The sequence below is a fragment of the Papio anubis genome, chromosome 13 (genome assembly GCF_008728515.1).
Source record: "Papio anubis isolate 15944 chromosome 13, Panubis1.0, whole genome shotgun sequence".
NCBI lineage: Eukaryota > Metazoa > Chordata > Mammalia > Primates > Cercopithecidae > Papio > Papio anubis.
The window spans coordinates 91557634-91573186 of record NC_044988.1 but is presented as its reverse complement, the minus strand read 5'-3'; the positions used below and the strand labels follow the sequence as shown (position 1 = coordinate 91573186).

General features: G+C 44.4%; 1 protein-coding gene across 1 annotated transcript in view; it reads left to right on the top strand.

The window, feature by feature from the left end:
* The window catches only part of TTLL11 (tubulin tyrosine ligase like 11), a 274108-nt gene that overhangs the window by 208436 nt on the left and 50119 nt on the right, over positions 1 to 15553 (top strand). Inside the window, exon 7 of the mRNA XM_003911285.4 lies at positions 13154 to 13405. Coding sequence (XP_003911334.3) covers positions 13154 to 13405 — 252 coding nt within the window. The remainder of the gene's footprint in view (positions 1 to 13153; positions 13406 to 15553) is intronic.

Genomic DNA, 15553 nt, shown 5'->3' with positions numbered 1-15553 from the left:
GTGTCAGAGCCGAAGCCCAGGCCTGCGTGAATCATCCTCCCTGCAACTCTTGCCACTCTGCTGGCTGCCTTAACCTTGCGCTTGAACTTACACAGTCTCTCTAGAGTCTCCTGAGCCATCAGGGAGGCATCATCTAAAAAATGTACCTTGATAACTAAACATTTAGTACTTCTGTGAGAAACACCACTGCAAACTGTCTGGATGTCTGCTTGGGGAATTGTGCAGTGACAAGAGAAATTAAATACTTTAATGGATTTTGACAACAACTCTATGTTCAGGGAATTCAAATTGCATAAAGTAAAAAGTTAGACTTTTTCTCTGGACCTGACTGCTAATAGGCATGCCTAATTTATTAGTTGGATTAAAAAAAAAATCTAATCTTGATAGGACCAAAGTTCTTTCAGGAAAGAATGTAATGGGTCGAAGGAGGCCGCAAAATCTTCCTGGAGGAGGTAGGGCTTGAGTTCACCCAACATCCCTGGCTGGCAGAGTTGGTACTCAATAAATATATGTCAAAGGAATCATATAACAGCTACCATTTCTTTTGTACTTACGACGTTCCAACCAGGGTGCCAGCTCCTTGTTTATGCCACCCCATCAAGTCCCTCAACACTTCTGGAGGGTGGATTCTATCATCCATCTCCATTTTGTAGAAGAGAAGCAGAGGCTGAGTGTTGATGCCCCTTTCCTAAGGCCACACAATTGGTAAGGGCTAGAACCAGAATGACCGTTATTCTCATCACCATAAATTATTAATGTGTATTTTTACCCTAAAGATGGGTTTATAGATCCATAAGCTGAAAAATGACACCCTAAAGGTCACCCTGCCCATTTTCTTGTCTTCAGGCAAAATTATCCCAAATTCCTCATGTTCTCTGTCTTAAAGAATACTTTACTTACACAGTCATGTATCAGCATGTCTTTTCTGTATCACCTATTAGATGTACAGTACTGCCAGAGGAACAAAAATGGATTCTATTTCTGGCAAACTCATAGTCTATCAGGAAAAAGAAGCCACAAACTTAAATGACTGTGATATAAATTTAGAAAATGATAAATTCCACAATGAAGTACTGTGGGAATCAGAAAGAGAGTATTTCTGAGTGGGAAGGATCCAGGAAGGCCGTGGGCTGGTGTCTAGCGTGAGCTTGGAAGGATGAGCAGGATTTGGACCTGGTTGTCGTGAAGGGGTGGGCAGGACAGAGGCATCCCAGACACAGAGAAGTGGCACGAGGTGCAGGCCATCGCGTTTGTGAGTAAGATCGCCCGGGAAGACTGTGGGCAGGGAGCAGGTCAAGGACAGGGGCTTAGAGGACCACCTAACACTTAGCGTCCTAAAGGAGGGAAAACAGAGGATGGAAAAACACCACAGAGAGTGCATGGGTGCGGGAGCCAGGAAATGAGAGGTTCAGGAAGACAGTGGTCAGCTGCTTCGAATGCTGTAAACAAGCAAGACTGGAGAAAGATTAAGAAGGTCAGTGGCAATTAGGAGGTGCGTGGTCACCCTTGAGAGAACAGTACATGGGCAGTGGAGGCAGAAGCCAGTGTGCTCGTGCTGCGGCCAGGAGGGGACCATGCACATGGAAAGACTTCCTCTAGGTCACGCTCTGCCAGGCCAAGGCACTGACTACAGTCTCCTAGGGGTGGACCAGCAGTGAGCCCCCTTGACCTAGCCTCCCTGGAAGCCTAGGGTCTTAAGCATCAGACAGGTCCTGGTTACCAGTTGATACTGTTTAGGAGGCACGTGACTCTGAGTGTTATGTTTAACCTGAGTTTGCTTTGTTTGTTCAGTCACAGCAGCTAACACCGAGTGCTTGCCACATTCCAGGTATTGCTCTGAATGGATTAGCCCATTTAATTCTCACGACAATGCTGGGACATAGGGAGAATTATTATCCCTGTTATACAGATAAAGACATCAAGGCACAAGCAGGATAAGAGACTTTTCAAAGATTACCAGCTAGTTGGGAACAGGAACAGGATTCCAACCCACACATTCTGGCTCTGGAGGTACATCTTAATATCTGATCTTAAGGTCTCTGCGTGGCTTAACCAGGGTAATTAATGCCTGTTAGAGTCTCTGGTCCAAAGGAGGGGCTCACTAAGAGTGACTCCCTTTTTTCCCTGACCAAATACAAATGCAAGGTCAGGACACCCTTGTCTGAGAAAGGTCTGTGAGATCAGCCTCATAAGGCCTCATTCACATCAGTGCAAATCTCATGCAGAATGGCACTCAAAAATAGCTTTGGAAAGTGGGATACAAATGTCATGAGCTCCTGGCATGATGCTGAGTGAAGCTGGTTTTGTGTTCAACACCTGTACTGCAGGAATTGACTGATGCGCCAGCTCGGGTAAGTGGGGAGAGCCCTCAAGGCAAATCAGTCAGTGATGAGTGAAATTAACGAAGTGTGCAGATTTCATCTGTAGTCTGAAGGGGGAGTATCTGACCTGGGATATGCCTACGGAATTACTGAATAAGGGTTCATCGGGTGCTCAGTGTATAGAAGAGAATTAGGATTACCATAGAAAATGAATTGGGTTTAGATGAAATTGAATGCCAAAAAGAAATTACAGTCTAGGCAAAGAATAACTTTTACACATGGTTTCCCCCCACTTATTGTCTGTATTCACATAGCCCTATACTTTGGTGCAGAACTGTGTTTAAACACTAAAATGCTTTGTGTTGCAGATAGGCACTGAGTATGTAATTAAAAGGATCCCTTCATTAGCAGAGATGTACAATGAAAGCTCAAGTTGGCCTTTTCTGCTAATTTTGGAGGTGGTAAAACAGAGGCTAATACAACCGCTGATTACAGTTGTCATAAAGACAGTCTCTTGCTGTTGCCATTAGGAAATTTTTGTTCTCCCAGAGTAGAGACAGGCTTTTCCCAGGGACTGTCAGAGAGCAAGAGGAAGAAAAGATTCATGCTGGCAACCAGAAGTAGAGGGGTGTGGAAATGCAGGGGTAGTGCAGGGGTTTAGCATGTGGGCTGTGGAGACAGACCACCCAGGTTCCAATCCCAGCCTCATCGCTTAGGCCACTGACTTAACCTTCCCACGCTTCAGCGTCCTCAGGCGTAAACTCACGTTAGTAACTGTGACTAACAAATTGGATTGTTGTGAGAGTTCACTGAAATAATGACTGTATTCACTGTCAGATATTTTTAAGCACCTACTGTATACCGGGAGCTGTGCTGGGGCTGTAGATATAGTCATAAACCAGGCAGTAATGGTGCCTGCCCTTCTGGGAACTTTCCATCTAGAAAAGAAATAGGCATTAAGCACACAGTTATGCAAATAGCCATTGGAGTGTGATAACTACTCTGAAGAAAAAATAATGTATACTGTGGGCTTAGCATTGTGCAAGATGCAGATGGAGTTCTCAATAAATTTCTTGATGATGATGATGATGATGAAGTACTAAGTCAGGGAGGTTATAGAGAATGGAATGGTTGATTCTATCTCCAAAAGCCGTGGAAAGCATTTTGGGAAAGGTGAGAGAGAATCTTAAATTTGAAAGATGAGTGTTTTTCAAGTGGATCATTTGTAAAAGGAGGGAGGGATGTGGATGTGGAGGATGAGGGAGGCAGCAACCAGGCCGTGCAGACCTCGAATGCTCGCTCAGGCCTGGGGACCTTGTTCACCGTGCCTTGGCCAGTTGGTGCAGGCAGGGCTTATACTTTGAAAGATTGTTCTCTGGGTTCCAGAGAAAAGCTAAGCACCAGCCAATTCATCTACAGAAAGGCAGTGGCCAACTGTTCAGTAGGTTTAAAGGGGACTCTGAAGTCCTTCAGGCAAAAGGCATTCTCCTCCCTTTCTGCCAAGGCAGCTAGAAGAGTCTGAGCTTTTCATTCAGAATTTTGGCCACTCTGGCATTTACGCTCAATAGCTGTGTCATTTTCTTTTCTTCTTTTTCTTTCTTTTTTCTTTTTCTTTGTTTAAACACAGGGTCTTGCTCCATCTCCCAGGCTGGAGTGCAGTGGCACAGCTGGCGGCTCACTGCAGCCTTGTTTCCCAGGTTCAAGCAATCCTCCCACCTCAGCCTCCCAAATACTTAGGACCACAGGTGCATACCGCCAGAGCTGGCTAATTTTTATTTTTTTGTAGAAGGGGGGTCTCGCTGTGTCACCCAGGCTGGTCTAGATTCAGGGCTTCCAGCAGTTCTCCCACCTCAGCCTCCCAAAGTGCTAGGATTACAGGCATGAGCCACTTAACTCTCCCTTCTTCTTCACTCTTTTTTATCTCAAAGGCTCTGGAAGGGAAGTCCGGGGGCCTTAGCCTGCCTTTGCCACCCCTGTGGGATGCCTCACCTCAAGCCAGAGACTTGGCCCCATTCCCTATGTATTTCAGAAGGAAAATGAAACATGGTCATTGCTAGTGCCTCTTCTAACTCCAAAATCTGACTTTTTCCGTACTTGGGCAGCAGCAAAGTTCTCTCTCATGCATTAACTTCATCCTCAATAGAGAAGGAGGGTGCCAGAGCAGGTGCAGTTAGCTCCCCAGCCAGGCCTGAGAAAATGAGGCGCACGTGGAGCGTTTGTTAGGTGGTCCTGGGCAGCCTGAAGTGAGAGTTTCCCAAGGAGGAGCAGCTGAGGAGCAGAAGGTCAATCTAGTGTTTGGTTACATGGGGTGGGGAGTGAGGCAGAAACCCCATATTCTCCTGAGTTCCTAGGGGTGAGTACCAGTCCCTCTAACTGAGGGATGGTGACTAAACAATGGGCACCTTGAGATGATGACACTCGTGAGAGAAAGATGTCAGCGGTTATAATCCAAGTGGCAAACAGGTATTGAGATGCTGTGTCCATCTTCTCTGCTAATCCTAACATCAGCCCTGTAGGTTAGGTGCCATTATTATTCCCATTTTATATTAGAGGAAACTAAAGCTTTGAGGTTATATGACTTGCCCGAGGTCACACAGCTTGTGAGTGGCACAGCTGGGATTTCAACCATGCCCTGATCTGCCCCCAAAGCCCGAATTCCAGACCCTCTGCAATGCCAGGCCCACAGCCAGGGAGGAGGAGCCGACTGGAGCACCCCTCCTTGGCCTGTGTGCACAAAATGTTTCATTGCCTCTAACCGTGCTGCAGGCCCAGTGGGCAAGAGGGATGATGACAAAGACACGCGCTCCATGCTCAGGGCCGGCAGGGCAGAGTACCCTGTTGGAAAAGAAGCTTATTGGGAGGTCTTTGTAAAATGAACTGTCAGCTCCTTCATCCGTAAAATGAGAGGGCTGGGCCCAGTGACCCCAAAAGGCCTTTCCAGCTCTGAAATAGCATGAGTTCTGGGTCTGTGGGAGCCAGGGCATTAGAGTAAGTCCTTATGCTTGTCCTTCAGTTAATGCGTTGCCTGGCCCTGCAGGAAAATGCTCCTGCAGCAACTCCAGGCCTGGCAGCTCTGGGAATCCATCCCCGGGCAGGGAGAGATCTAGTCTGCTGTTGTCGCCATGGGGTCCTTTGTTAATTCATATAGTTGACAAACATTACAAACATTACATGTCAGCAATTCGTGGGAGCCTGGAATGTAAAGTAACAGATTGACTTGTTTGGCAAACAAAATGAAGCAGCCAGATGAGCACTGGTGCCCTCCCGAAGTCACATTGAAGACAGTTACAAGACCCCCAAGTAGATTCTTCTTGATGTTTTGTGGAAAGCCTGTTTTGAGTCCTAAACAATGTGGCCGTTTTGTGCTAGGCGTAGGCTCCATCCTCCTGCTTAAGCCTCACACCACCCCATAAAGCCAAAGACTTCTCTCCATTGCAAGGGAGGGGAAAATAAGATCGGTGAAGTTGTGTAACTACATCAAGTGAGCATGATGGCGTGGAAAGCGCCTGGGCTTCGAGGTCAAAGCTGAGCCACCTTAGGAAAGTAGGTTAACCTCTCTGAAGCTCGCTTTTCTCATCAGTGAAATGGGACCATTTGTAATACCTAATTCAAAGGATTCTTGCTAGGGTCAAAGGAGATGTTACAAATAACCGGCCTGACTCTCGAGGTCCTCAATGCCTGACAGCTCCTCGTGTATGGAGGCCGCATGACGCAGTGGTTAGAAACAAGGATGCTGGAGCCTGCCTGTCTGGGTTTCTGCCCCAGATTCACAACATATTGGTTTGTATCCTTGTGCCTTGGTTTCCTCACCTGCAAAATGGGGATCATATTAATAATAACACCTGCTTTGTAGGATTTTATCAAGATTAAATTTTTTTAAATTGCAGTTCCTGGCACATAGTATGTGCAATTAATATCATTGCCATTGTGTTTCGTTGTGTTTTGATGTTTTGTCACTGTTGATGATATGCTACAGAGGAAAGTCATCAAGTGAGGTGGAAGTGGTCTGGCCACGGTTTGTGGGGAGGAAGGGTCATTGTGTGAAGGGGAACAGGTGGGAATAGGCTCAGCATGGGTCTAGGTCTTAGAGGGACTTGGATGGCAGACAGAGCTCTCTCGTTAAGTCCTTTCCTTGTCACTGTGGAAGCCCACGCCTCACCTGTTTTAGAGTCTGTCACCTTCCCTTCAAGTTGCCTGGCATCACCCGTCAGGCAAATGGGGCTTCTGTGGTAGCAGGGATTTATCAAGCGACAAAGCTGGGCTATACAGTAAAGTTTATTTTTAGTGACTTCATCCTCCACTTCTTTAAATTAGCTGCAGGGCTAATTTGAGGGACTTCTTTGGTGCATGGTTAGCATTTTCTGCAAGAATGCCAACATGATACATGTGCATTTGGAATCTGTTAGTGACTGAGGGGACTCACCTTGGCCGAACAGCAGGGAAGGGGACCTGTTTATGTCCCTTTGCCATGCGGCACCACTGCCACAAGGCTCTCCTGCCAAGCCACGGGGCTGCCTGGGAACGTGATCCAGGGTGTTCTCTCCCCTTTTGTCCCACATATTCAAGCAGTAGTTGCTAAATCTGCGTGTCTAAAGCTCCCTGTCTCTATGCCCATTACAACTGCCCTAGTTCAGGTCTCATTTTCTTTCACCTAGACCAGTGATTCTTAGACTTTAGCCTGCATCAGAATCACCCACAGGGCTTGCTAAAACAGATTGCCCAGCCCACTCAGAGTTTCTGAGTCAGTAGGTCTCGGGTGAGATCCAAGAATGTGCATTTCTAACAAGTTATCAGGAGGTACCGATGCTGCTGGGCTGGGGACCGCATTTTCAGAATCGTTGACCTAGACTGTTCCAGTAGCTTTCTAATACCATCCACCCTTCCCCTCTCAATTCAGAATGCATAGTGCTAACAGATGTATTCATCTCCACCACGATATTAATCTTGCCATTCCTTTCCTCAAAATCCACCACATTCTTCTCATTCCCTACACTACTATGTCCGAGCACCTTTCTCTCACATTCAGCGTCCTGTATGACCTAGACCCATGCTGGCTCACTCATCATCACACTGCCAAGTCACTGTTTATATATGGGTCTTGTCTTCCCTCACTTGGTCACATGCTTCTGGGTGACAGGGACTGTGTCCACCTCACTCTTATATCCGAGGCCTCTGGGCATGTGAGTGCTTGGAACATGTTTCATGGATGAATAAATTATTGAAGGAATGCTTAACTAGAGATGGAAATTAAGCAACTTTTCGGCAACTAGAATTTGACCTTGCTAGACCTACTTCTCTGCTTTGTTAATTTCTGGAACGGTATACTGCTTATACATAAGAAGAAAAGTATCTGATTTGATTTAAATCAAATTATCACAAAAGCTATATAGTGAACTAAGCGTGGGGTGTGTTGTGAGACAGTCCCAAGTATAAATCCTGATTTCACTACTGATTGGGTGAGCTTGGGCAAGTATTCAGCCTCTCTGGGCCTGTTTCCTAATCTGTAAAATGGGAATTGTTTCCACCTACACTGTAGAATTGTTATGAGAAACAAATGAAATAATATAGGTAAGTTGCTTGGAGCAGTATTTGACATGTAGTAGGCCCTTGATAAATGGTGATTTTTAACAGTTAACTTTCCAGGCAAAATAGAGATAGGTGGTTTTTCACAAGTTTCAATGAAAAAGAATTCCATTTTATTTGAAAAATGCTAATAGATAAAACATTCCAGAACTCTTTGACCTATTTTGATGAATCAAGGATATACCAAATTCATTTTTTTATTATCCCAAAGGACTAGTCAATTTGATTTATATTTTCTTTACCAGTCACTTTTATTTCATAAGCTTGACATTTCCATTAAAATGCTATTAAGTAAAAACAGGATCTTATATATTTGTGATGGCTTGGATCTCAATGTGATAATTGGAATTATCTCCAGCAAAGATTCCATTTCTCATTGTTTTATTTCCTCTTACATATCAGCTATATCTTTAGTGCCTTCTTCCAGTTGAGTAAAACCACTTCCCTCTGAATTTGTGGTTGAGTCCATGAAAATGATATCTCTGGCTTTGAGACTCTTTTCATCATGAGGTTATTAATTGCGATTCAGGAATGATGGGAAATGGTGGTCATCCACTAAATACAGCAACCCTTGAAAGAAATTTGAAAGGCTATTGCTAGAAGAAAAAACAGACTCATTCTGCAAGGCTCTGGAGGCAGGATGGGCGGCAGGAATTGGACCCTGGAGAAAGACATTCGCTGGTTACCATTGGGAACACCTTTCCAGTCTGAGGTGTCCTAGAGGTGGTGGGGTTCCCATCACCAGGGCAACCCCAGCTAAGCCTACGATCCTGGATGATGTGCTGATCAAATGACTGGCTGGTGTTAATGTCCTTATCTATCTGGGTTTAAATTTCTTTTCTAGAATCATTTCAAAAATGTTCTGGAACTAGATAGTGGTGACGGTTACACAACAATGTGAATGCCTGAAACACCACTGAATTGTCCACTTGAAAATGGTTAAAATGGTGAGCTTTATGTTTATTATTATACTACGATAAAATAATAAATGACATCGTTGGACAGAGTGATCTCCAAAGCCACTTCTAGCTATAAGATTTTATGCTTCCTTGCTAACAAGGTGAAACCCCGTCTCTACTAAAAATACAGAGAAAAAAAATTAGCCAGACGGGGTGGCATGCACCTGTAGTCCCAGCTACTTGGGAAGCTGAGGCAAGGAGAATCGCTTGAACCTGGGAGGCAGAGGTTGCAGTGAGCTGAGATCATGCCACTGCACTCCAGCCTGGGTGACAGTGCGAGTCTCCATCTCAAAAAAAAAAAAGATTTTATGCTTCTGAGAGGGAGTACGTCACTCAGGGGACTGATCACTGACTCTATTTAGTCAATTGACAGACCATGTGACACTAGATCTCTAACTGAGGGGGAATGGTTAATTAATACAGAATATTTCATGTCATGAGAAATTACACTCATGAAAACACTTAATACCATGGGAAGATACTTACAATGTAGGATATAAAAAGAAGGATTTGGAATACACGTAATGCAATCCTAACTTCATAAATATAGATAAGAAATCAAAATGTTAATAGTGTTGATCTCAAATTTGTAGAATTACAAATGATTTTAATTCCTTTATACATTTCTCAGAATGTCTACAAAGAGCATGACTTACAATTATAATCTTTAAAAAAACTCTTTAAAATAAAAAATCAATAATTCCACGTAGGATTTCTAACCCGCAATGTGAATTATGATGTGTATTTGAATAATGGGGTGGTGGGTCAGAGGCAGTGGCTCACACCTATAATCCCAGGACATTGGGAGGCTAGCCAAGGCAGGAGGATCGCTTGAGGCCAGGAGTTCAAGACTAGCCTGGTCAATGTAGTTAGACCTTATCTCTACAAAAAAACTTAAAAATTAGCCAGACTGGCCAGGCATGGTGGCTCACGCCTGTAATCCCAGCACTTTGGGAGGCTAAGGCGGGTGGATCACTTGAGGTCAGGAGTTCGAGACCAACCTGGCCAACATGGCAAAACCCCATCTCTACTGAAAATACAAAAATTAGCCAGGCATGGTGGCACATGCCTGTAATCTCAGCTAATCAGAAGGCTGAGACAAGAGAATCACTTGAACCTAGGAGGCAGAGATTGCAGTAGTAGTGAGCCACGATCACGTCACTATACTCCAGCCTGGTTGACAGAGAAAGACTCTGTCTCAAAAAAAAAAAAAAAAAAAAAAAAAGCCAGGCTAATGGTGGTACACACCTGTAGTTCTAGCTACTCAGGAAGCTGAGGCAAGATTGTTTGAGCCCGGGTGCCTAGGCTCAGCCTAGGCTACAGTGAGCTGTGGTTGTACCACTGCACTCCAGCCTGGGTGACAGAGTGAGCCCCTATCTCTTAAAAAAAAAAAAAAGGAGAAGAAGAAGAAGAAGAAGGACTGAGTATGGTGGCTCATGCCTGTAATCCCACCACTTTGGAAGGCCGAGGCCAAGGCAGGTGGATTGCTTGGGGTCAGGAGTTCAAGACCAGCCTGACCAACATGGTGAAATCCCATCTCTACTAAAAATATTTAAAAAAAATTAGCTGGGCATCCTGGCACACACCTGTAATCCCAGCTACTTGGGATGCTGAGGCAGGAGAATGGCTTGAAGCAAAAAAAAAAAAAAAAAAGAGAAGAATTACAGTAGTAAAATAGAAACAGCAGTGGATCAGTGGCTTATTAGAACTGACTTATAATTCCAGTTCAGCTAGACGATACAGGTGCAACACCTTACCAAGCCTCAGTTTCTTCTTCTGGAACAGGGGCATAGTCATAACTGCACAGAGTGGAGTGAAGAGCAGATGGCCACCTAACTGTGGACGGTTCTGCCCACTGAGGAGTCCTCTGAGCTATTTTCATTGTTATTGAGTGTATTCCAACTGTATATTTCCAAATCTTTCCTTGAATAAAAACTTACTGAGTGCTTATAAAGTCATTGATTGCCACTTACCCAGTAATTTAAGGGCTAATTTCCGATAAGAGTGTTGCCTTTTTTCTCATCTTTCTTCCTATAACCTTAATGGGAAAATGTTTCATTTCATCTGAAAAGCAACCACCTGATATTTACTGTCTTAAGTTCAAGGTGATGGTGACAAAATCATTTTAGCTAGAGGAAAATTGCAGTCCTTTGGGCACATTTGCCTCTCCCAAAGAGTCAGGACTCTCCTCTTTGTGGGACGGAGCATTTCTTTCCTTAAAACCCTCCACACTGTTGAAGTTGAAAAGAGATTTAAAGAGATTTTTCCCTCGTGCTTTCCTGCTTCTGCCCTCTGCCTGTCCTTGCTTTGAGACCAGCATCAAGACCCACTAAGGAGAAACCAGGAATAGGCCTTCCAGGACTTTTTACTCACACAAGGGAGTTTTTCCCAGAGGCTGGCTCCTTGGACTGGGATGAAGGGAGGACCGTTTGTGTAGGGCTATCACGCATGTTGTTTCGCTGTTGAATTTAAAAGTGCTTACAAGTTACAAAACATTGTAACCTTAATATTTTGAGGCTTATGTTGCAAACTTTTTCAGTTCAACAGATTCAATGAGACTTTCTCAAACACCAAGTATGTTTCAGGTCCTATAGAAATAGGAGTGACAGTTCTATATGAAACAGATGTAGGCGTTCAATGAGCTCACAAAATGGTGAGAGAGAGTGGCATGTAAACCAGCGCAGTGCAGGCGTAACAAAGCAAACAAGGAAGCACATCCAAGGAATGGGGGTGAGGCATGAGAGAGAGGGACCCGTGTGGTCAAGAAGCCACCTCAGCTGGTTTTGAAAGTGGAACAGAAGTGTGCCAGGCAGCCAGGGCCAGAGGAAAGCAGGCACAAAGACACCCAGATGGCCCAACCTGAGCACTGATGGTGTGCTTGCTTGGAAATGAAAGCACTGGGCATGAGGTCATTTAATAAAGAGTAGAGAACAGGCCTTGGTACCATTAATAGCACCACGTCTCAGTACCACGAGATGCCGCCCTAATTTTCTTGGATCAGTTAGTCAACCAGGAAGCATTTACTGACCATGTATAACATGCTCAAGGTTCTGTCTCAGGAATGAACACAGCAGGTGGCAGAGGGTTACACCTGGCCCCAGATCCCAACAGGATAGGACGCAGGAGTGGGAACTGAGCTGCAGTTGCAGAGAGGGCCCTTGAGTGTGGAAGGGAACTGGGTGTCCAGGGAGCATGGAGTCTCTGGTTCCAGGGCAGGCCAATGAGTGGCACGTTGGGAGGAGCAGCGCACAAGGCTTGGGCTGGAACAGTGTGCCTGGCTTGGGGGAAGACTGGAAATGAGGAGGCCCAAGAAGAGCTCGGGAAGGGCCTCAAGTGCCAGAAAGAGCGGTACAGACTCGGGAGTCCTCAGTGGTTTTAGCAAGTGAGTGACTCAGCCAGGGTGGCCTAAAAAGAGGTGACTTAGGTGCCAGTTTGGAGGATGGATCTATGGATGGGCAAGGCCAGAGGCAGGAGGGCCTTTTCTACAGTCCAGGCAGGGGCAGAGCAGCAGGGGTTGGCTTCAGGACTAAGGAGGCAGAACTAGCCGAGGAGGAGTCGGCGTTTATTCTGTGCTTTCCTGTTGGGTAACTGGCAGATGGTTGTGACATTCAAGGAGATGGGGAATGTAGATTTGGGGCGAGGGGGAATAATATGTAGGTCTAAGATGAGAAGAACATTCTGAGCTAGAGGTGGATATTTAAGAGTTATTAGCTGCTAGTTTTCTTGAACATCAAAATAATTTCTGAATAAAATATCCAGACTAAGGAATCACTACACTATAATCATTTTTTGTATGAATTCCAAATTTTAAAAAACAGTTAAGCCAGAAATATAATTGTTTCTATTCCTAGAATTCGGTAGCTGATGCATCTTTGCAAATTGTTCGTTGAACTGTGTTCTGGCTTCTTGCCAGTCCTCGATGAGATTTTTATATTTCTTAATTATTCAATTACTACCCGTAAGTAAGAGTTTGAAATCAAACCTAGACTGCTACATAATAAAGTATTCTCTTGAAACACGAGTACAGTAAAGGAAGGTTTTCATACTGGGAAACCAGGATGGTAGAAGGAGGAAGCACACGTTTCTAGCCCTGGCTCTGCCTTGGTTTCATGTCCTGGCTTTGCTATGTGCTGGCTGTGTGAGCTTGGGCAGGTCACTTCTCTGTGGTTAGTCTTGCTGTCTGTAAAATAAAAATACTGATAATGCTGCCGCCTGAGGAGGTTGTAAATCTCAAGTAAAGGAGAAACTGCAAGGGAAAGTGTTATATCATTAATTCTTTGTGTGCTTCAGGTCTCAGCAGCTTGAAAAACCATTCGCTGGAAAGGAAGATGCTTTGGACGGCGAGCTGACCAGTGCTCCAGACTGCAACACCAACCCCGAAGCCCACCTGCCTTCCATTTGCCTCAAGCAGGTGTTCCCCAAGTACGCAAAGCAGTTCAACTACCTGCGCCTGGTGGACAGGATGGCAAATTTGTTTATCCGGTTCCTGGGCATCAAGGGGACAATGAAGTTGGGGCCAACAGGCTTTCGTACCTTCATAAGGTCAGTGAGAACAGCCTCCTCTGGCTTGGGCTTTGAGCCGGGTGGAGTCCAGTCTCACATCTGGCGGGTCAGGTCTCCCTGACTGTACTTGGGAGAATCTGTGGTGCTGGGTCAGTCCTCCATTTGAGCATAGATTAGCCTAGTGGCTGGTACATGGTAGACTCTCATTTGTTGAGTGAATTAATGAATATGATGCATGTGACAGCATTTGCAACCTTATGTTCATGATTAAAAAACAACTCTGTGCCTACCTTGAGCTGAGTCCTGAAAACGCATACTAATAATGGCCCCTTGGAGTCAGGCAGACCTTGCACTTCTTAAACCGGGCTTCTCCCAGTGGTGCATGGCTGTGTGCCTGGCGTTCGTGAAGCCACAACAGAGAAGCAAGGCACATCTTTCCAAAGTGTCAGTTTCAGGAGGGAAAAGTTAAATAATTCAGCTGATAAATATTTTAATGCATTTGTTCTAATATAAAAATAACACGGCTATATTTTTGAGTATAATGCAAAATTTGCATGAATTTTCAAGATAAAACATGAGATAAAGAAATTATATCTTTGCTGTAGCCTGCAAAGTAAGCAATTGCCACTTGGTATCCTGAGATTACACATTAATCTCCCTCTACCCTGTGGGGACACTTTGGGGCAATACAGCAGAATTTACTAGCTTCTAGGGCAAGTAACCCTAAGGCAAGGCAAATAGCACCCCTAAACCTCAATACATCTATCCTGTAAAATGAGGATAAAGCTGCCTGTGCCCTACAATAGTGTGTGTAAGATTAGTTCAGATTGCATAGAAACATGCAATCTAGCATGTTTCTAGCAAGTGGTAAGTGATCAATAAATGTCAGTTTCTTCTTACAAGGTTAAAAGAATTCCGTGAAATTATATGTATATTTATACATAATTTATATAGATATATATATATGGTCCTACACAGAGTCTCGATCAAAGAAGGTTCCCACTTAGTATGTGTTAATCTAATAACTCTAGATCTCTTTAACAAATATGAATGGGTGACAATATGGAAATGTTCCTTAGCAAGTAATTGTATCCTATACACCTCATGGAGTATGTCTGCGAGCACTCAATATGGCTGTTGTTTTTCCCATCACTGATTTTAATATTTTTGTCTTGCACTTCAAAGTCACACTTTTCACAGCTTTTTTCACTAAAATAATTAGAAGTTTTGAGTGGGAAGCCACTTTTGTCAAAGGCTTGTCTCCAAAGAAGTTTTATAAATTCTAACTTTAGCCCTCTGCTATTCCTGACAGGATGGTACACAAAAGTATTGGCAGGAATTTTGCCGTTTCAGTACACCTGAAGTAGTATTTTTGCAAGATGACTTTGAGAAGGGCTTTGTGTTAGTTTCAGGGGGTAGGGCGGGTGGGGGAGGGAAGCCCAGTGGAAAGAGGACAGGCTTTGGGATCAGACGAGTCTGGCTTCAGAGCCAAGCACATTACTTAATAGCTGTGTGGCTTTGGGCAAATTCCTTATCTCCTCTGCACTCAGTTCTCTCATCTGCCAAATGGGAACAATCATCCCTGCCTTGCAGGATTGTTGTGAGTTTGGGATAATATATCATAGAGCAGCTGGCCTGATGCCTAGTTCATGGGAGCTGCTTGTTCAGTGGGAGTCTTGTGGTTATTATTTCCATCAGGCAGTGGGAATTTTCAAAAAAGTCGATAGGCACTTATTATTTGCACTGAAAAGACTGCCTGACATGATACTCTGGGACTCATTTAGGAATTACATTTGGCTTTCAGTAATAGGTAACCACCTACAAATGGCTTAAATAGTAACTTTCTTTCATATAACAGGAACTTTTGCAGTGGGGGTTCTAGAGCTGGTTAATGACTCCACGATATGATCCATGTTCCACTTTCTGTCTTTTTGCTCATCCATCCTAAGTGCGTACTTCCACTTCAGGGTTGTCTTATGCTCACAAGAGGGCTGCTGAAAATCCAGCCATCATGGTTGAATTCCAGACAGAAAGGGGAAGAAGGGGAGGAAGAAAAAAGGCCTCCACAGATGAATTAGATCCCTTCAAAAGCTTTCCTGGAAGCTGTATTCAGTGACTTCCACTTCTATCTTACTGGCTACCACCATCTGCATAGGAAGCTGGGAAATACAATTATTCTAACTGTGC